The sequence below is a fragment of the Malania oleifera genome, chromosome 11 (assembly GCF_029873635.1).
Source record: "Malania oleifera isolate guangnan ecotype guangnan chromosome 11, ASM2987363v1, whole genome shotgun sequence".
Taxonomy (NCBI): Eukaryota; Viridiplantae; Streptophyta; class Magnoliopsida; order Santalales; family Ximeniaceae; genus Malania; species Malania oleifera.
This window is the reverse complement of record NC_080427.1, coordinates 3,223,191-3,246,229: the sequence shown is the minus strand read 5'-3', so window position 1 is coordinate 3,246,229 and position 23,039 is coordinate 3,223,191. Positions and strand designations below refer to the sequence as shown.

Below are 23,039 nucleotides of genomic sequence, written 5' to 3'. Positions count from 1 at the left end.
TGTCTTCGTCGGTTCTTCGATGTATATAAGATGGTTGACCATGATGTTTTTCCTCACATATGAGAGGGACCCATTTTCATGAGTGTTTTTAAGAGTATACCAACGAGGTTGAATCAAGACAACCGTTCTATAGGTGTACTAGGATTATCCATAAATCATTCACTTTACATATGCCTTATGATTATGCTTGTTTATACTCAGATTTATATGATAATATTAACTATAAATTTAAATTACTGTTTGATTTTCTAGAGGTTATGATTTCTTTGTGGTTGTACTATGTTGAGATATATATGGGTAATTTGCTTCGGAGTTGTCTTTATAATGGAGTTATTTGTAGAGGAGCACAATTGTAATGATGTTATATATCTGTATGTAAAATGGCATGGCCGTGTTACTTGTTTGAGTTTAATTGATGTTCACTGGAACAGGTGTTTGTGGCTATCTCCTTGGAAACCCTCACGAGACTATAACTTGACCACTAGGGCCACCTAGGGGTTTAAAGCCTTGTTGCATATGCTAAATGCAATCATGTTTCCCATGAAAAGGAGGTAGATAGGAATTTGTTTATCTTTTGTAAGTTTTCTTAGTTTTTCTTTGCTCAAAGACTAGCAAAGTGTAAGTTGGGGATTGTGATGTGTTCCTAAAAGGTACTATTTTAGGCCCCCATTTACCTATGTTTTGTTCTCATTTTCATTATAATTATCCCTTTTTATCCTAGTTCAGAGTCACATGTGGTTTGTTTCATGTTTTAGAAAATTAGAGCTTAAACTGAGGAGTTAAGCAATGCAAGAAGCCAAAGAAGCAATTGAGAAGCACAAGACTCGACCAAGTGCTCGACCAGGTCTCCAAGGCCTTGTTCCATCCAAAGTAACATGTACTTGTTTGACCATGTGGTGCAACCAGCAGTCACAAGGGGCAACCAGGTCAAGACAAAAAGACTCCAAAGTGCTGATTTACAAGCAGAATCATAGAATGCTTCGACCATGGCGCGACCAAGTTGAGGAAGCCTTCAACTGAACAATGAATTAATCAAAGATTTTCCAGAGTGTCTCAACCAGGGCACAACCAGGAGAAGTCCAGGGTGCAACCAGGTCGATTGCCATTGTGTTCAGAAATCTACTGTGTGAGATTTTGGGCGAAAGTTTCCTAATTTGAAATTGATTGCGTGTAAACCCTAATTTGTATAAAATAAAGCTTCGAAAAGTTGATTAGGGGTCTCCCATAGTTCCTCTTTGGTCCTATGACAAACCTAGAGTGTTGTTGGGTTGCCATTAGATTAGTTGTAGTGTAGATTGGTTCTCCTTTGGGTCCTCTTTGGTTAGTGACAGGCCATGAGTGTCATTGGGTGCCATTTAGAATAGATTTCTCTTCACTGTCAAGATTGGTTCCCTCTTGGTTCTTCGAAGGTCTAGTGACAAACCTCGAATCCAATTGGTGCCATTTAGATTAGATTTCAATTCCATTGTCAATTTACTACTTTGTATTTCAATTTCAATTTCAATTTCAATACAGGTCATGTTTTTAATATTGTCTTTCAATACCTTGTCTTTAATTCCGTGCACCATGAGTAGCTAATTTCTTTAGTTCTCGGGATGTGATGAAACCCTAGGCCAGAGTTAATAGCTAGGTTTAGTCAATTATCCATAATAGGGTTGGTGCTAAAAAGTAATCCATGTTCGTTGGATAGGGTATACACCGTCTCTCGATTGTGCTCCAGACGATTGGTGCGACCAGTCTACCCTATCTCACTCAAGTGGATTACACTAAAAAGAAATTCATGTTCGCTAGATAGGGTATAGCCCGTTCTCCCGATCGTGCTCCAGACAATTGGTGCGAACCCGACCACCCTATGCTACTCGAGTAATTGACCGAACCTAGGTATTGCTCACTAAAGGCTAGGGGGGATTCATAACCAGAGACTTGCTTTCAATAGATAATTTAATTCGATTTACTTGCTTTTATAGTTTAATAGAAAACCCCAAAATTCCATCTTTTCCTTTGTTCAAAGTGTAGTAAATGAGATTAAAATTGGTTGACCGCTGCACTAAAGTCCCTGAGATCGACATTGGACTCACTCCTCGTTCTATTGAAATTTGGATTAATTAAGTTATAAATATTATTTTTAATAGTCAAGGATCCAAACCTTAGCGAGTCGCTACCAGTCAATAGTGAGCACGGCTAGGAAAACTATATTTGAAATGGAGTTGGTAAACAACATCCTATGTTTTCATGTGTACGTGTTTGTCTATTTTGATGGCTTTCAATTTAGTTTATTTTCTTCATCATCAAAAAAATCACTAATAATGGACCTCAAGGCTATTTTTGTACATGCTTTGACAATTTGAGCTAAGAATGGTTTCTATCTCATGTGGGGCTATAATCATGGAAACATCAATTCTTTATCCCTAAGTATAACTCGAATACCTAATAAACAATAGTGATTAATTAGATGATCTAACCGTATCTAGAAAAGGATATGTTAAGAACCCATAACATACCTCTCATCTTGAGTTCACCAACTAAATGAAAATAATTTAGATATTTAACCCAACAAGCAATGACCCTACAATGCCTTGTGACAACATATACACTACTTATTTCATCTAAATTTTGCTTTGTAATTTCAACACTCGGGACAAAAAGCCAATAATAGAAGACAAAATTTGCTCGTGGGTAGCAATTCACACACGTGGACCATGCACTAACAGCCTTAAAGAGGCCATTCCCAGGGAACCATACGCTAACATTAAGTTCATGAACGAAATTCGGCGAGGGCACTCCCCCCTCTTGCTTCTTAACTACTAGAAAGATGCTGCCTGTCCCCAACACTGCTCAAAGAAATAAAAATCCAATTAATACTGATAGTTCTCGTTGATAATATGGAAATGATCAAGCCATGTAAGAAACAAAATCTTCCCACCACGCAAATTCAAATCAGTTAGTCCAACAAGGCAACGAACTGGATTCCAAAATTCTACTCCCAAAGTATGCTCTTAAGAAAATTTTACTTTGAAAAAATAAATTCCAGCTTTGGATTTGAATATGCAAATGTGAATGAAATTTTATATGCACGTACACATTCAAATTCACATTATAACATCATACATACAAAAAGTGTGCAACCTCGAGAACATTACACCGCTCATCTTTTCCATTTCTAGCCAAATAAGAGCAACATAGATCTCAACAAATGAGAGAGAGAGAGAGAGAGAGAGAGAGAGAGAGAGAGAACCCAGCATCAACTAACAAACCCTAGGCGTTCCAATAGGAGTCCATATTTTCCAAGGTAGTACAACATTGCATTAGTCAATGTTTTCAAGTTTACAAAAGATTAATAATAATACTAATAATCAACAAGAGAGTAAACCATCCGCCAACTACCGCCAGAAAGCTAGTGGAGAAGAATTCCATTCTCAAACGCCAAGTAACAATCGATTGTTGTTTGACAACCAATGTAATTCCAGAAAAAAATGTCAAAGAAAGTTAAAAACTTACAAAAAAAGGATTAAAAAAAAAAACAACAAAACAGGTCGAGATCATTTACTGTTTTTATGATACAGCAGCATGCCATCAGCAGATTTCAAAGCAAAATGGATGTGGCAGGTTTTTGTTCCCCATGTCAATGGCATCAGGCGTTGTTCATAACTGCAAAACTACTTCAGCAAAGTCCCAAACTAAGAAAGGAGTAATAGCACATAAACCACATCAGATAAGTATAGATGCAAGGTACCTGGCATTTTATATATTTCTTTAAATTATCAAAAAAAAAATTGTGAGAAATGAAACAGATGGCAGCAGGCATAACTGGACAGCTCTTAGCACCATTTTGCACCAAAGGTGAATCAGCATTCCCAAGCACAAATATACCACAAATAGTAAACCAGACTTTCTTAGCCTGCTTCAACCAACCACACCTGCACAATGATAGTCACCCTTTCCATATTGAAGCATTATCCATCCTCCTCCTAACCAAAAACATAAAAAAATAAAGGAAAAAATCAATAACAATAGCTAATGCAAGTGTCATCAATCATTCATCAGAAAGAACCACATCTAGGAGGCAACTACTTACAAAAAGGAGGGCGAGAAAGAGAGAAGGGAGAGAAGAACAAAGAAAAAGGAATAACAATAATAATAACTCTGCAGCTTGAATCCTGACAACTGATTTGTGCTGCATCACTACCACTGTCAGTGTGCATCACATCTCGAAACTCAAAAATAGAACGGTTTTTTTAATATTTGTCCTCTAGAAGAGATGAGATTCTTTTTCGCATTGTAGACGATACAAAATGTTGTATCTCATGAGTCAGGAGTTGTGAGATTTAGGAAGTTCTGTAATTTTCTACTCATCTGTTCTTTTTCTGGTTGTAATCATATCCCTTTTGAGCTAATATATATTCTTTCTCGCCTTCTTTCAAAAATAATGCTAAATAAATAAATCATAATAATAATGATGACGATGATAACAATAATAGTAATAATAATGGTTATGTGAATACGATGGAGAGAAATGGTAAGAAAGCAGTTTACTTCAGCCAACAGTAAGCAATCTTCAGAAGTCCATGTCCTAAATCTAGATTAAGTACCATAAAGCCTCCTTAAGTTGGGACAATTAAAATTTCCATGATTAGAGAAAAAGAATGACAAATGACATGTTTATTCATTATATTTTTTTAATAATAATAATGTTGTTGTTAGCAACTGCAGCAACGGAACCCTCCGAAAGTTGTTGGGAAAAAATTACTTTTAAAATAGGGAACAATAATGGAGTATCCATGAGTAAAATATGAAAGCACATTTAAAACCAGTTAAAATTGGCATGCAACCATCGTCAAGCAATCCCCAATGAGAGCACAGAGGTTTCATGCAAAAGAGAAAAGTTATTGGGAAAGAATTATTTTAAAATAGGGAACGATAATGATGCATCCATAAGTAAAATATGAAAGCACATTTAAAACCAGGTAAAATTGGCATGCAACCATCTTCAAGCAATCCCAAATGTCAGCACAGAGGTTTCATGCAAAAGAGAAAATTGAGGAATAAATAAATGACATGGTTATTGACTGTGGCCTTTAAGCCATCAAAATATCAAAAGCATAGAACAAAAAATTGAAAATATTTCACCAAAAAACAGCAAAATTATTTAATTGTTCACTCACCTTTGCCAATCATAAACAATGTAAATCAAAGTTCCCGGGCAAATTTACTGAGCAAGTCAATCCAACAGACATGAAGGGATCAAAGAGATCATATTTGAATTCAACCAGGAAAATCATGGAGTAGAGCACATCAAATGGAGTGGGCTTTAATATCTCAATGGATAAATACACAAACCATCAACAATAAAGTCAAACCAGCTGACATCCTCTGTCAAGATAAAGAAGCTTACCATTTTAATGCCATTTGCCAATCCCACATCGCAAATTGAGCTCTCTGTGATACAATGTGCATGTACAATAGGCCCCTGCGCAGAAGTCTCATTTGCGGGTCTCCCGTCATAATATGGAGATGGAATGGTCATGTACACAGCTCCTTTGAACAGCCATTCATCCCTCTCTTTACTGTAAAAATCTTCAAACAGCTCACCACACAAAATACACACACACTGACTTTCATCTGCAGCTACAATCTCCTCACTCTCTTCTGTTGCATTTCGAGGCCCTTCCACCAAACAAGTGGACTTAAACCCAGATGGAAGTCCTACACCAATCCACTCACCTGAGTTTACATACCATTTCCTTGATGCACTACCTAAACTGTCTGACTCAGTAATTCTTGAAGCATGCCACTCCAAGTGTCTATCAAGCCGTTCTTTAAGTCTAAGTCGGAGGCCACATATGCTGCAGCGATGTGGAAGATCATCAAAGAGGCCACTGACAACCGAAGAATGTGATTCTCGGATTACATCTGGCTTAAACTGAAAGCCTATAATATTTTTAACTTCCGCTGTGGAGGACTGTAAGGCAACCAAGCTTTTAACATTAGGTTCTGAGAAAGAAACCTCATTGATGGCAGATGAAATAAGAACAGCAGAGGGAACTGGAGCCAAAGAAACTGGCATGGTTTTAGCATCAGGCTCCAAGAAAGAAGCCTCATCTGTGGTAGAGGAAGCAGCAATGACTGAGGAAACTGGAGCAGAAGAAACAGTCATAGAGCTAGTAGTGGTTAAACCTGGTCTCTTGGATTGATTGGGCCCTTGGAGTGGCATGACACTGGGAGACTCAGTTTTTTCTGCAGATATCACGCCCTGTGACTCTGTCTTTCCTGCAGATATCAAACCCTTTGCAACTAATGAGCTCAAAAGATTTGTAATTGGATTCACAGTGTTACTCCCAACATTTGAAATTTGTGCAGATGCACCACCTACAAGAGATGGAGGTGGAGGACCAGGCGGAAGTGGTGGTCGTTCAAACTTTCTCTGAGAAGGATTCACAAAATTTGATGAGTTCTCATGAGAATGAGGACCTAATAAAGCTGTAGATGCAACTATAAGCCCTGATGAAGTAAACTGGGTAGGCGGAGGCCCACTTGGAAGAGGAGGCTGAACAGTTGATTGTGATAGCATTGGCCCCGTGTCTTGAAAACTCAGTTTCGATACAGTACCAGTAGCTGAAGTTTTGGAGAGAATTCCACTCTTTATGACGGCATCCAACAGACTACTTGTGTTCGACTGTCCAGGGACTTCTGCAGCAAGAGAACTTGAATGTTCTGATGCAGCAGAATTCACCATTGATGAGTGACTTCCAAAAGCTGGGATCTGAGGCAAAAGAGGCTTTTGGCTCTGAGCAGAAGATTCAGGTTGTGCAAGATCAACCTGCATCTGCTGTGAGCAGGGAATTCGGTGCTTTGATTGAAAAGAAGGTATTGAAGGAGATGAAGTCTGCAGCTTTTGAAGCTGTAATTTTTGCAAGTTGCTCAGTTGAATGTTATGAGCTGGAATAGTCACTGTGTCCCGAGCGACTTGATTATGATGTCCTATGTTAAACTGCCCAGAAAGTTGGGATGCTTTAAAATCAGGCTGGGGTAGGGACTGAGTTTGATTATTGTCTTGCTCAGCCAAATTGAGATATAGTTGGTGTGGGTGGCGGGCTGAAAATGACGGTGACGAAGGGTGCTGGAGCATGAGTGACTGTCCAGAAGGTGATGCATTTCCATGACTGTGACGCCCTTGTTGTTGCCCTGTGGTTCCACTGGAACCCAAGGCATTGGCAAACAAGCCAGCACCAGAGGCTAAGCCATGAGAAGACCCCATTTGCGGTCGCAGTCCCATGCTGGGCAAAGAACTAGTACTGGTACCTAACAGATTCAGCCCATCCATCGAGTGTGGTTCCTGCATTGACCATGAAGATGATGTCCTAGGTCCAAAAACTGCATGTTCATTCCGTTCTTGGGATGGTGAATCAGTGGGAGCATCTCTTTCAACCCTAGACCCCACGTTGTTCATGCTTTCCGGTTTTCGGAGGTGGGTTTCAAAATCCTGCAGATGAAATACAGCATGCAATGAATACAATGAACTGTCCAAATTTGTTCCCCCTTTAAACTCAAGAAAAATTCTCACAATGTTAACCAGTAAGCGTGAGTGTGTCTGCAGTGTGTCTATCAGCCAGAGTCTGGACTCAAACTATACTTGGGAAACTTTTTGATTGAAAATTTATTTTATTAGGTAATGTACATGCAAGACTTCAACAGCACAAGCATTAAAACGATTTAATCACTTTTTAGTCCACTTCACTATTCAAAGAAAAAAGGTCATAAACTGCAACCCACGAAACATTGCAACCCGGGAGGAAGAAAATATATTTTCTGTTCAGAATACAACAACAACAACGAAAAACGAAGCATTAAGTCCCCCTAGGTGTGGTCAGCTACATAACTCCTTTTCCACCAATTTATGCGATCATAGACATTTTCCTCTTACAAATTCAGGGCTATTAAATCCTATCTTATTCCAAGTTAGTTTAGGTCTACCCCTACCCCTTCTCTTTCCTCTCACAGTAACTAATTCACTCTTCCTCACTGGCACAGTATGTGGCCTACATTGCAAATGTCCAAGCTATCTAAGTCGTCCCTCTGTTATCTTATCTTCTATAGGAACTACACCTTACATACCACGAATATGTTCATTTCTTAATTTATTTTTTAACATTATGCCACTCATCCATTTAAGCATTCTCATCTTGGCAACTTTTAATTTTTGGATATGTTGTTTCTTAGTTGCCCAACATTCTAATCCATATAGCATAGCTAGTCTTACAGCCATCCTATAAAACTTCCCTTTTAATTTTAAAGATATTCTACAACCACAAAGCACACTCGAAGCACTTCTCCAATTAACCCAACCTACTTTAACTTTATGCATTACATCTTTTCTTCATTTTCTCCTTCAACTTGCATAATAGATCCAAAGTATTGAAATCCACTAGTGTTATTGATTTCTTCATCATCAAGTTTAACTTTGTCTCCAGTATTCCTCCTACTACTACTGAAATTACAATTCATATATTCTATCTTATTTCTACTTATCCTAAAGTCTCTAGATTCTAAAATTTTAATTTAGATTGTACTCCCACCACTAGTGTCATCAATTGAGACAATACCATCTGCAAACAAAACACACCATGGGGAACCTCATCTTGGATACTCCTAATCAATTCATCCATCACTAAAGCATAAAGATAAGGGCTCAAAAGTAGATTCTTGATGTACACCTATTGTAATTGGAAATTCTTTAGTATCTCCACCTATAGTCCTAACACTAGTCATTACTCCATCATAAATATCCTTAATGACATCAACATACATACAACATAAACTTTTTTTTTTCTAAAACCTACCACAGAACTTCCCTAGGTACCCTATCATATTCTCAAAGTCAATAAATACCATATGCAAGTCCCTCTTCTTTTCTCTAAACTTTTCCATTAATCTTCTTAAAAGAAATATAGCTGTTGTAGTAGATCTCCTAGGCATAAAACCAAATTGATTTTTTTAGGTTTTCGTTTCTAGCTTTAATCTTTGTTCAACTACCATTTCCCATAGTTTCATTGTATGACTCATAGTTTAGTTCCACAATAATTATTACAATTTTGAATATCTCTATTTTTGTATATAAGTATTAAAGTGTTTTTCCTCTATTCATCTGACATTTTTTTAGTTTTTATAATTGTGTTAAATAAATTAGCTAACCATATAACTCTGTTACCACCTAAGCATTTCCAAACTTCAATTGGGATGTTAGATACTCCTATAACTTTTCCACTTTTCATCTTTTTTTAGTGCAAACTTAACTTCATTTACTCTTGCAAATAAATCTCATATTTTTAGTCTTTTTTTTTTTTCATTTTTCAATTCTATGTTTAAATCTTCTACTTGGTTTTCATAAATAGCTTAGTAAAGCAACTTTGCTATCTTTCTTTTATATCTTCTTCCTTAACCAAACCAATATCATCCTCACTTTTTATACATTTTACATTACCTAAATCCTTACTATTTCTTTCTCTAGCTCTAACAAGTTTAAATATGTCTCTTTCCCCTTCTTTTGTATCTAATATAGCATACAAATTATTAAATGATATATGTTTAGATTCACTAACTGCATTTTTTGCGTCTTTTGTCGCCTCATTATACTTTTCAAGGTTTTCCATGTTTCTATATATTTGTCATGTTTTATACCAAATTCTTTGTCTTAAGAGTTTTTTAGACATCTTGATCCAACCACCAACTTTCTTTGTTATTCAGGAATCTTCCTCTTAATTCGCCTAAAATCTCTTTTGCTATTTTTTTAATAGAGCTAGTTATCCTACTCCAAAGAGTATTTGTGCATACACCATCCTCTATAATCCAATCGTCATCTTTGATCATTTTATCTTTAAATTAAATTATATTTTTTTCCTTTAGGTTTTACCACCTAGTTCTCTTACACTTGGCAAATCACTTAGGGAAATTTCTGGCACAAGTATTCAGTTTATTTTTATCCTTTCTCTTACATTTTTTAATACACATCTCTAACACTAAAACTCTACGTTGTGTGGTTAAGCTTTCACCTAGGATAATTTTACAATCCTCGCACGATAAACAATCTACCCTCTTAGTTAAGAAAAAAACTATTTGATTTTTATTTTTTCCACTTCTAAAGGTTACTAAGTGTTCTCTCTTCTTAAAGCAAGTATTCATTATAATAAAATCATATGACATAGGAAAGTCTAAGATCATCAAAGCTCATTTTCATCTCCACATCCATATCCTCCATGTATCTTCTCATAATCTTTATTATTTTTTCCAATGTGTCCATTCAGATCTGCTCCTATGAATATTTCTCAATCCTTGATATGTCTTGTATACACTATCCATATCTTCCCAAAATTGTCTCTAAAAGTTTTCTGCTAAGCCTACTTGAGGGACATAAACACTAATGACATTTACTATCTCTTGGCCTAAGACCATCTTGATTATTATAATTCTATCCCCTACTCTTTTGACATCTAATGCTATCTTTTAAGTTCTTGTCTACAATAATTCCTACCCCATTCTTATGTTTTTCTTTCCAGCATACCAAAGTTCAAATCCTGATCTTTCAATTTCTCTAACTTTCTCCTCCACCCACCTAGTTTCTTCAAGGCAGATTAGACCAATTTTTCTTCTAATCATTGTGTCCATAATTTCCATGCTTTTACCCACAAGTATCCCTATATTCCAAGTTGCTAATCAAATCCTAGTCTCCCTATATTCCAAGGTGCTAATCTAATCCTAGTCTCCTAAACTAACTTCTTATTGAATTTATCGTTGAATTAAAAATTAACTTTGGTCTACATGTTGCATGCCCAAACAAATAATTACCACCCAAAGCACATTTGTGAGCCAACTACATGACATGTAGATTTCATTTTTTATTTCAAGTACTTTGTAATATATATAATGAAATGAGACATCAATGAAGATGATCTTCGATAAGTGCGCCCAAATAAATTTTAACCTCCAATAAATTTCACTAATCCAAAGCATCAATGGTAATAAGACACTATGTTTGGGAGCAATTTAAACATTGGAGTTGGCTTTGATTGGATTTGGAAAACCACAATAAAAATTAATATTGTACTTTGTCAAAATGCACACAATTCCAAATCCAAGGCCCAACTCCATTCTCCCATCCACAGCGTTAATTTTCAAAGACCAATTTTTGCAATCTTACCAATTTTCCGGAATCATCTGGATTCCATCGATCTTTCATCATGCTATTTGCTGCACCATGATCAGTCAACCTAGAGTTCATATCACCCCACATGAACTCCTCCTCCTCAGAGTTCTTCCAGCTCCAAGACATCCCACTACTGGGTTTACTTGCAATGCTCTGTGTTTGCGGTGGATGCACATCAGCATTTGCAGATCTGGATGCTGAATAACTTGGGAATTTATGCTTAATATCAAAACCATTTCGTTGGCGGGAAATTTCTGAAACGCCACTGCCAGCTCCATACCACTGCTTGTCATGCCCAAGCTCAGTAGCCCTCTCATTGGCTCTCCCAGTCTCCAAGCCCAAAGGCTTTGAAGCGTCAGAACCAAATTCATAATCTCCATATGCTGCACCTATTGTCTTCTCATGAACAGATTCACTCAGCACTTCCCTATGGGGACGATGAGTATTCTGAAAATACAACAATACCATGCTTAAATAAACCATGAGAATATGAAACGTATTGAAAAGGAAAAAAAAAATTTGAAACACTCCTGCATACATGAATTTTAACGGAAAGTTCTGTCCATGGCCTAGTAGTACCCATGCCTGCCATTCTGTTCAGCCTCTCCATATCTTCAGTTGCATCAGCCACAGATCCAGTTATTTCATTGGCCATACCTTTTGCCTTCACCACATAAAACAAAGTAAAACTACAGAGACGGTATTTAAAAATTAATAAATAAATAAAATTTGATAGAAAATAAGGTATTTACAACATTGATGTTGAACCACTTTAAGTTGATTTTTTTATGAATAGAAAAACTGTTCCTAAGGTTGATTTATGTGAATTGAATTTTGTCTCATGATTTCCCTATCTATATGATAAGCTAATTCGTCTTCTAGGTACTATATTAAATGTGTGTATGCCTTGTGTGTGTGATGTACTATTCTTCCTGTAGGAATGAGCACTTATCATTACACAAAAGCTATAGTTGATCAAGAGAATGTTATGCAAATCCCTTAAAACCACAACAGCCCAAGATCCATGTTTCACCTGTGACTTGAGCAGCACCCCAAACATCCATCGCACAAGCCGATTATTGCCAAACCTTGGCCACAATACTTTCTCCAGCAACTGCATGCTAGGTTCTAGAAATCAAACATGTGACCTAGGCTCTAATTCTCATGGCTTTAAAACCCCAATGATGTCAGCATGACATATGTTAGAATGCGACTTTACCTAAAAGCTTAAGTTGCTAGGGCCAACAATGTTTATCAAGCTTTAACAATATATATATATATATATATATATATATATATTACTTATATCTAGGCATCTACATTACAAAAAATAATATTACAATGACCACATATATATATTACAAAGAGTTTGGGTAGTATTGAAATCACCCCCACAACCTAATGCGATTTATATAGTCTGAGCCGGCCAATTCTTCAAAACAGCCATTATGCTAAGAAAAGTGAGCAATATTGTACACAGAAGTAAACCACCAAGTCCCAACACCCCTAACCTCTTGCAAAATCAACAAGGAAAAAGACCCTAAAATACAAGCCTAGTCTAATGTCTCAAGCCACTAATTGGCCCTACAAGGCCCCTAAAGAAGGAAACACCACACAGTGCACACACCCTTAGAACCTAGATCCCAAATGCTTCTAAAAAGTTGAGTATTGATCCCCCTAACTCAAATCTCCAGCAAAAACAAAATGTCTCTATTACCATGACCCCTAAACACTGGCCTCATTTCTCATAACTAACAGAGGAGGCCAATCTACCCAATTCCCTACTCAAATGTTTTGGCTTTTCTTCTCCCCTTAACACCCTCATTTCGAATTCTAACCTCATTCCCAGAAGGACTCGCCAAATTGAGTCCCAAACAATTCAGGAGTTCCTGGGCTTCCTCATTCTCTCCCCCCTAAAAAAGGTCACATGTTTCAAGCATCCCCTCATTTTCTAATTCCTTATGGCATGGGGTGAGAGAAAAACCTAGAGGCATGGTAGCGTTCCCCAGCTTGGCTCCTGGAGCGTCATTTCCAAAGTTTTTGCCATTGCAGTAAGAAAACTTGGCTAAACAAGTAGTTGCTGTGGAAACACTATTTCCCATTAAAATCCTTGCATCAATTGTGACTTGAGCTCTCAAAGCATGGATCAACCAACTCTTGCCATCCAGGAATGACTCAAAGCTTCTACCTTTGTCAGCCAGCCCTCTCAACCACTTCCATGTTCAAACCACCTTCCTTACCTTATTCTCCCTCTCCCTCCCTTATTGATTCTCAATTAACAACTCTTCAACCTCAAGATCATAGGAAGGTAAAGATTCCTCCCCATTGCCTTCGTAATTCGAAATCCTACCATTTTGACTTTAATAAACTTCACTTCCTTCCCTCTTAACTTATGTGTGGGTCCCCTCCTCCTCCAGCTTCTTCTTCACTCAATTACGAACATCCAACAACCCCCACAAGGTTCGGGTTGAAATACTTGTGTCGTGTCTTGTGTTCCTTCAATCAAAACCTCAGCAATGATCTGTAGTTATTGAGACTGTGGTCTAGCAGCAAGAGGCACATCCATTCCTTTACAAAGAAATGGCATCAACAGTCCACCCTTGCTTGCCTAAGGTCTTAAAAAAAAAAAATGACTGGTGTCCAATGGTAAATCATACCCATATCCTCACCTTCTGTGTCATCTCCTAGTCCACAACTATATCTGGCTAAATCATCATTGGCAGAGAAAAGAAATTTCAAAAGGAATAAGTTGGGAAATTATGCTCTAAATTTGTGTATTATGGGGAAGTTGACATGCCCACAGCAAAAGCGCAATTTCTTCCCCCCCCCCCCCCCCCCAAAAAAACCTTTTCTAATAACTCAGGTATATGTTTTGAGGGCATAAACATAAAGATAATCCCTATTGAACAGATTTTACTAAAGAAAAAATTTTGTATTAACCAAAGTAAACATTTCTTTTGGTACTCAGAAGAATATAGGAAAGCAACATAGCAGTTTTAGTTTACAATCTATAACGTGATGTGACAGCTTTCTTTCATTTCAGTTATACCAAAATAAACTTGGAAGAAATTTAAGTTACTTTATTAATTTGCAAATCAGTCTGACAGATATAAAGTGCTCACAACATTATATACAGTTGACATACATGTCATGGTTGCTGAAGCAGACCAATAATGGCAATACAGGAGCTTCACAAAAACTATAACACCAAAAATAATTATACTAACCACAAGAATCAAATAAGCTGGGCAGGATCCCAGAAGCATAATCAAACACACAACATGATTTAACATTTTATAAATTGAACTTCACTAACCCTGCTTGACTGCTGAAGACGCTGCCTTGCCTCTAAATATTTGGGATTCACATGAATGCTATGTGGTGGCCGTTGCGACTGTGAATCAGGCCTAGATGTTGAGGCTGATGAAGATGATCCATTAATTGCCGATTGAAGGCCAAGTTCTTTCTCAATCATCTGAAGAGGCTGAGGAGGGAAAACTCCTTTCCAAGTTCCAAAAAGATGCCGCATACCAGGATGAACTGAAGAGTCAACCTGTCTATATGCCTTGCAAAATACCTAGAAGTGCACAAGAAAATTGGAAAATACCAACTAGGGGAACACCGAGCATACAGTGGCAGATAAAAATTGCAAATACAATTGTAGTGGAGGCATTCTTTTTTAATATAATGTAGAAGGCAGTTAACAGGACAATCAATGAACACAATTAAGATGGCAAGGATAAAATAGAGAGTTATTTTTATTTCTACCAATAAAACTTTTACATCCACAAGCTCCAATATGGGAAGTGACGACACAGTGCACTGAGCACTCAAGTATCTTCCTATGAAAAACATAAAATATATAACTGATGAATAACATGGTACTCTCAAGTATTTTCTTTCTAGAAACAGAAAAATATAGATGAAAGATGCATCATCTATTTGAAAAACACATCAAGTAAAAAGAAACACTACAAATAGATAAAAATCTAACCTCAGGTAATCTGGCAGCAAAGTATTTAATGTAGTCCCTGCCAATATTCTTCACTATACTGTCCAAGAGATAGAGTGATGGCAGCTTTTGCTCACTAGGTACCTGCATGACATTGTTGCAATCAGATACAATATCCATAGCGGAAGAATGATGTGGAAATTTTAAAGGTAGACCAACAACAACAACACTGAAGAAACATAAAGATCCTTTAGGTGAGTTCAGCTATAAAAGCCTTTTTATGCCATTCTACACAATTTAGGACAATATCCTCGAAAAGGTGCAAAGCATTCAAATCCTTTCTTACAACAACCCAAGTCACCCAGTCTAACCTCACCCTGTTACGGCCTCCAATGTCAACCAAATAGTCATTATCACTTGAGCATTATTTTATCTACATTCCAAGTGTCCGAAGCATCTGCTGCCCTTTCCTCATCATATCTTCTACAAGTGCTACTCCTAACCATGGAAGTGTTCATTCCTCAAATATAACACCTAACCATCTTAACATTCTTATCTAAACAATATTTGGATGTTGTATCTTACTTGCCAACATTCTAATCCATATAGCATAGCTAATCTTGTAGTTGTTCTACAAAATTTTATTTTATTGATATCTTACAAGCATGTATCACACCAAATGCACTTCCCCATTTTACTCAACCCAATTACTCCATGTATCACATATTCTTCAATTTCTCATTCTACTTTCTTTTTTATTGTATGTACTTGTTTTTTCTTTCGTTTTTGTTCTATGTTTTAGTCTAGGAAGATTACTTATTCTCCTTGTATATTCTATATCTCCTCTTAATAGACTTTCTTTTACATCCAATAATAACAATAATAAACAAAGAAATAAATAATAAATCCAAGGGAATGAAATTTGCAACTCTTAGGAATCTCTTGAACATCTAGTTTGACATTTTCACCATAAATCCTTCTTGAATTACTATAATATCATTTTATGCATTCTCTCTTACTCCTACTTATCATAATATCTCTAAACTCTAGAGCATCTCTCAATAATTCTAACATAGATGGTAGATTCTACTCCACCTCTATTTCCATCCATCATATCATCCACAAACATATAAAAAATAACAATTAGGATCCATATAAAACTATGTAGGACATAATAATTAATAAAAATACAACAAATTATTCTCACACATCTTAAAAGCAACAGTGGCAATGACATGATCACATATACACGCACAAGCACCCAGGCACATGCAAAGACAGAATAGTTACATTGTTAAGAAAACAAATTCAGGGCATTTTAAAAACCATATCCTCAACTCCAGCAAACTTTGGAAGTTTTCAAGGCATTGATGTCATCTTCCCCATTGGAAAGCAATATACTTCTAATTATTTTTTAAAAAAAAAGGCATAAGGTTTTTAGGCTGGATCATATCTTCCAAATATTGATTAAAAGCTGCTCAAACTTTCAGATTATCAAAATATGAGTGAAGTCCCCCAACTGCCACCATTAAAACCTTGACTGGAGAATGATAACACTTCAATTATCTTAATACTGAATATGAACAATACATATAGCAATAGCAAAGTATCCCTTAACAAATGAAAAATTGACACCTATTAGATCAATGTGTCTGTATGGTACAAAGTCAAGCTTCTTGCATTAAACATAACATCCGAAGGGAAAGAAAGTCAAACATTTGGCATAAGCTCCTCACATACAAAAATCTAACACAATATCGACAACCATTGGTAACATATCAAAAGGAGGAAAACTAAAGCAGAAAATCATACCTAGATCAATTCCTTGTTGTTTATAATAGTTACAACAATTCTACAATCGTGAAGGAATACTATACCATTAAAAATGGGCCAAAAAAATTTACTGCTGTTGCATACCACAACAAAGCCATAGGGATGCAATGGATCCGTCTGATTTTATCCACATTTCCAAAATGCAAATTGGACTTGGTACTTGTATTAAAAATGGGGGAGCGCACCTCCGATGCAGTCTCAAAAGCATACTCATTGGGATCCACTCCAATCCTATGCATCTAATTGAATACAAATACAAGAGATACATATTCACTGGTCCTAAAGCACAAAATCCATACAGACAAACATTCCTGGATGCAGCCAACATGATATAGTGCACTCAAAAGACTTGAAGTGGTAAACACCTTCTATGCCATTTGCGGCAATTGTTATGTACTTCCTCAGTTTCCATCTTTTGCATAGGAGGTTGTAGTGTTAAATGACAAACAGGATGAAAAAGAGAGAAAAGTAGATAATCGAGGCCTCTCAGAATAGCGAAGTGGCCAAACACATAATTTGAAACAGCTTATTGAGTCAAAACATTTTCATAATTAAGAACTCCCTTATTGTAATTCTCATAACAAACAATCTTACACAGTTACTAATTACAAATCTGCACCCCCTGCTCATTATTTTCACCATGCCCTCAGCTGGATGACCAAATTCCAAATATCTCAACAAAAAAATGATCAGGGACTGAAATTAGGTAATTAATCTCAGCAAACACTGAAGTCAAAACCACAACTAGCTGAATACATCATCTGCAGGGCGCAACATGTGGCAAATAATCTGAAATTTATATGCAATTAAGTAATGCTCACTCTCACAAAATTGTGGAAAGAAGAAACATACCAAACAGCATCTAAATTAAAAAGTAAAAAAAAAAAAATCCATTCTATATAAAATTTGTTTACAAATCAAAAAATACAGAAACCAAACATAAACATCTACAGTTTGATACAGTATGTAAGATCGGTACAGAACTGAAGTCACCTCAAGAATGTTGGCGCACACGGTGGCAGCAACGGCCTTCGCTGCGTGCAGGTTCTCGCCAGCGATAATGGTGAGGTTAGTGATGATTGGTTTCGAATTGAACGTCAACTCAGCAAGTGCAGTCTTGTACTGACTCACAAGCTCCTGATGCTGCTGCTGCTGTTGTTGAAAAGCACCTCCTCGACTTGAATAATCCCTCTCAGCATCTCTCTCGCTTGTTCGGAACCTTGATGGCAACGAACTGGTTCCAGAAGCTGCAGGGCGAGGAGGTAAGGCGCGACCGTTTGGGTTGCGATCACGATCAGCCTCTTCAACCAATCGGGGTTTCTTCAAACCCAGTTCTCTCGATCTTTCAAGTGATCGACGAGAACTCTCCATTTCCATCACCAAAACAAGCAATACAAGGCTGCCTAAGAAATCAAAACCCTAACCCTAATCTTTCTAACCTTACACATACCCCGTAATCAAGAAAATAAAAAAACAAAATTAAAAAAAAAATGTACAACAACTCATGCAAGAGTCTTTGAAATCAGCTACCCTAGGAAAAAAAATATAAAACCCTAACTTAGCATCACTCAAAAATATATGTGAAATAGCACAGGATTCTGATATTTTTCAATACATATGCAAATTGGGAAGGAGATAAGCCGGACTGATTTGATTTAATTTGATCTGAGAGAGAACACAGATAATGAAGCTAGTCAAGACAACGATCGTCTTCAAATCAAGCGAAATGTCGTTTTTCATGCGTTTCGCAGGTAGATTCGGCCCCTTAAAATTGTTGTGCATATCATCTGTCTGCGAGCGTCGAAGAGACCATAGAGAGAGAGAGAGAGAGAGAAAGAGAGAGAGAGAGAGAGAGAGCCGCCGTGGTGAACTAGGGGAAGAAGAGGTGGCCCGACTGGGTTTTTGCTTTTTAGGGATATAAATGGGGCGGAGATGGGAATGCTTGGCTGTTACATTTTCAGGCGTAAACCGAAACTCGCACAAATTTTGAAATTAGGACTTATTTTATAGTCGGAATTGAATCAAATAGCCAATTATAGGGGCGAGCATAATTCGGTGAAAATCGAATTAATTGGTCAAAATTGACCGATTCGGTTCGGGTAAAAAATCCGATTTGATCGGTTCGATTAAAATTCTACAAACTTTCGGTTAATCGGTTTCGCTTCGATTAACGGTTAAAAAAATATCGGTTAACCGATTAACCGAATTATTAATAGTTTATATTTTTAATATAATTTATAATATATTAGTAATAGGGCGGGCAACTCGGGCTTGGCCGCTTGGGGCTTGGGGCCTGGGCCTGGGGGGAAAAAAATTCTTCCACTTTTGTTATTATATTTATGTGCATTTTTTTGCGTTTGTATTTAATTAAGCTGGATTTGGTTTTCTAAATTTTTTGTATAATAATTGATTTTAAATAATTTCGTTTAAAATTGGTTAACCGGGTAATTCGATCGGGTCAGGTTCGGTTTTCTCCTCCAATTCGGTCGATTCGGTTAATGATTTTATTTAACTGAATTTTTCGGTTAATTACCCGAATTTGGCCGAACCAACCATTTGCTCACCCCTAGCCATTTACACACTTGTAAAAAGAGAGTGAAAGTTACATAAACAAAATAAATTTGCCATTTTACCTTGCTTTTAGAAATTAATTTTTTTATAAAAAAAAAAAGGCAAAATGAGAATAAATTTTTTGCAAAGATGTATGTAGGGATTACAAAAATGGTCAAAAAATTGAAAATCAAATCAAACCTTATAGGTCATATCCCGTTTTGATTATAACAAATACTTTTGTATTTAATGTATGGTGAGTTTGTGTGTAGGATAAATTGGAAGTATCATTTGATGCACGCACAATGACTTGAAAAATAAAAACCCTAAATAGTCATTTATTGTAATTTAATTACGTTTAGTTTGGGGTATGTAATATTTAAGTAGAAATGTCTATAATAATTAATGCATTGCATGCATAATAGGGAATAAGCTCAAAGACCTTAGACTGGCCATAGGACCCAATATATTGCATGAAAAAATCTACATATATCTTAGACGTAATATCCATATTAGTAGGGGTAACTTCAAAAGAATGTTAGAAATCAAATGAACAAATTTCACGTGTTCGATCGACCGAACCTGGATACACTGAGAACCTTCGGTCGACTAAACCTCCCTAGGGTCAAAAAGTTAACCACTTGGTCGATCGTCCATAAAATGAATTGCAATGCCCTGGTTGACAAAACTGGCACGTGGGAAATCCCAACGCCCTGATCGACTATACCTGAAGAAGAAAAATGGTCTGGTTGACCGAACACATGAAGTTCGGTCAACCGAACTTGATCTGGTCGACCGAACCTTGGAGGTTCAATATCGCCTCAAGAATGGTCGATTGAATACTCAGTTCAAAAATGCTTCGGTCGACCGAACCTGGCAGTTGGGTTGACTAAACCTCAAGTACGGTCGACCGACCCTCTCAGGTTGTCCAATTTTTATCGAGTTTAAATTGGGTTATTTTTAATTAAACTAACTTAATCTTTTTTCCAAAATACCCAGCGTATCTCCAACAACTATAATTCTTCCCAACTCTATAAATACATCCTCATTTGAAAAATTAATACATGATTAGGGTTTTAAAATCAACCAAATTCCTCTGAAAATATTTTTGGCCAAAATCATTTATACTTCCATATTTTTCATACTCATTGTCAAAATCTCTTCTCCTATACTCATCTAGCCATTTATTTTGTGTGAGATTGTTTTTACATACTCATCATACAAGTTCAAACTTTCTCTCATTTATATTTGCTTGTGTATTGATTTTTAGAGAGTTGCTTAAGATTTTTCCCATAATATTTCACTCATAAATATTTTATTGAGAAAAATCATTGCTTGGCTTAAGATCTTGCATCCTCATTGCAAGATTCATAAGCTTGCCTTGTACTTTGACAAAAATATTTTAGCAAGCTTAAAACCCTATTATTTTTTGTGCTTTACATTTGAAAGACCTTATTGTGATATTTGGTTAGCGTTATATAGTGCTTTTGATTAATCACATTACATGCACATCATCTTGATATCAAAAGTCTTACTCTCACATACGTACTTTGACATACATACTGTTGAGAGTTAACACATTAGTTAACAAAATCTCACTTAAACTTAATATCCTATCATATATGAGTGCATTATTTGGTTGAGTATATTGGTACATATCTGCTTAGTGTAAGAAACATATTTGTTTGTACACAAAGTTTATTATTTGTTGTATTCCAGGCATGGTCCTAAAGAGGGAGACTAACCCTGTTGAATAGTCCCGGATTGGTTTAGACATAATTAGGAAAGTCAGGTGTACCATCCTGGTAAGGTGTAGTTGTAGGTTTAGGTCAGCCCCATTAATTGACCTGATTGTTATCAGTGCCGCTCCACTCTTGAAGTTAGCCATCAATGGAATCCTCTTGCTTATGAGCTTGAGGTGGGGACGTAGGCAGTATTGGTCGAACCCCGATAACATATCTCGTGTTAGCTTTTATTTTCGGCAATTTACTTTCTACACCTGTATGCTTATGTTTATTGTTTGAATATTTGATTAGATTTGTAATTACATAGAAAAATCCTAGGTTGTGCATATAATGCTGCTAGATAGTTTAACCTAGGAGATAAATTTTTTAATTTCCAATTCACCCCCCCTCTTGAGAATACATCAATTCCAACAATTGGTATAAGAGATTCTTGGCATTGACTTATATGCTTTTGCTAAAAGATCAAGATGACTCACTTTGGTGTTTCCTCATTCGAAGAGGGACAGTCACCTTCTAGGCCTCCTGTATTTTGTGGTGTCAATTACACCACCTGAAAAATTATGATGAGCTTATTTATAAAATCAATGAATTGGATGGCATGGCAGGTGATTGTTAATGGAATTCGTATGCCCTTGGATGAAAATGATATTAGGTTAATGCATGCGAATTCATATTCCATGGACATGTTATATTTTGCGTTAGACTCTAATATTTTTGTTGAGTTTGTAGCATGTCATAGTGCATAGGAAATCTGGGATGAACTCGAAAAGAAATATGGAGAGACCTAGAAGAAGGAAAAAACCACCACTCATGAAGTATCAAGTTCTGATGTTCCGGATGTGGTGAATGATAGGGTAATTGCATTAACAGAAAAGGAGGTATATGATTCTCACTCTAGCACAATTGATGATTCTTATGTCAAATGTTATGTTGTATCTTATGCTGAATCATCTATTGAATATTGTGATAACTCTGTTATTTATGCACTTGATGATTCTCATGTTGAATACTGGAATATATCACGTAATGAATCATCCGATTGCCCTAGTGACAACTGTGCTATTAGCTCATGCAATAATTCATATGATGCAAGTTGTGACGACTCTTGTGCTAAATCCTGTGATATATTGTATGATAAGTCATCTATTGGTTCTGATGATAATACTGCATGCATTGATTCATATAAGTGTTATAGTGATAAATTTTGTGATGAATTATGTATTAAATCTTACAATAAAAGCATGCCCTCATATACAACACTAGAAAATGAATCATTTAAAATGCATAAGATTCTAGTTTGGATGTCTAAGAAGAAAACCTTTTTTGAAAAATGAGAGTAATAGGCTGGTAAAACAATTAAAAAAATTAAAAGGATATCATGTCATCCTTGAAAAGAAAAAGTGTTGACCTAATTGGTCACACCTAGTTTTGATCATGACAAATACTCTTGGTATTGATGGTTGCACTAAAACTTGCATGTAGGTTCACTGTGCACGTGTATTCGGACTGAAAGACATACCATGATGGCGTGCGGTATCCATGCCGAAGAATGAAGAATTGTGTGTTGTATTTGTATTTATTATTTCATTTCTTCATTCTAGGCTATAAATTTAATTATGGACTGTGCACTCCTATGGCTTGTAATAATTTGCGTCATGCATGGTTGGTAGGTATGCTCAAATCGACCCCAATCGGACTTTAGGTACCTACACAGACCATAAAAAAGACCTTACGGATCACCCTTCGGTCGATCGACACCGGA

The 23,039-nt window shown here is 36.5% G+C and overlaps 1 protein-coding gene across 6 annotated transcripts; it reads right to left on the bottom strand.

Annotated features, from left to right (window-relative positions):
- Window positions 1-3,241: 3,241 nt before the first annotated feature.
- LOC131168164 (polyadenylation and cleavage factor homolog 4) lies at window positions 3,242-18,953 on the bottom strand. Of its 6 annotated transcripts, none has more exons than XR_009140227.1 (8): window positions 17,976-18,953; window positions 15,192-15,293; window positions 14,514-14,774; window positions 11,736-11,861; window positions 11,192-11,644; window positions 5,393-7,480; window positions 3,734-3,968; window positions 3,242-3,656 (listed from the first exon to the last, which is right to left on the bottom strand). XR_009140227.1 is itself a non-coding variant. In XM_058127426.1 (7 exons), exons 1-7 carry the CDS (start codon window positions 18,357-18,359, stop codon window positions 3,954-3,956), a joined length of 3,429 nt encoding a protein of 1,142 aa, XP_057983409.1. In that variant the 5' UTR covers window positions 18,360-18,953; the 3' UTR covers window positions 3,242-3,953. The 6 variants fall into 6 exon arrangements, 2 of the variants coding, with proteins under 2 accessions (XP_057983409.1, XP_057983408.1); XR_009140228.1 differs by having other exon boundaries at window positions 3,242-3,648; XR_009140229.1 differs by having other exon boundaries at window positions 3,242-3,677; window positions 3,809-3,968.
- Between the last annotated feature and the right edge of the window lie 4,086 nt (window positions 18,954-23,039).

Bases quoted from the DNA above. Each gene is read 5' to 3' on its own strand.
- LOC131168164 (XM_058127425.1), bottom strand. From the start codon at position 18,359: ATGGAAATGGAGAGTTCTCGTCGATCACTTGAAAGATCGAGAGAACTG. The intron at 11,862-14,513 runs GTTAGTGAAGTT...TATGTGGTGAAG, and splicing joins GTCTTCAGCAGTCAAGCAGG to GCAAAAGGTATGGCCAATGA. The intron at 11,645-11,735 runs GTATGCAGGAGT...TTGTATTTTCAG, and splicing joins AACTTTCCGTTAAAATTCAT to AATACTCATCGTCCCCATAG.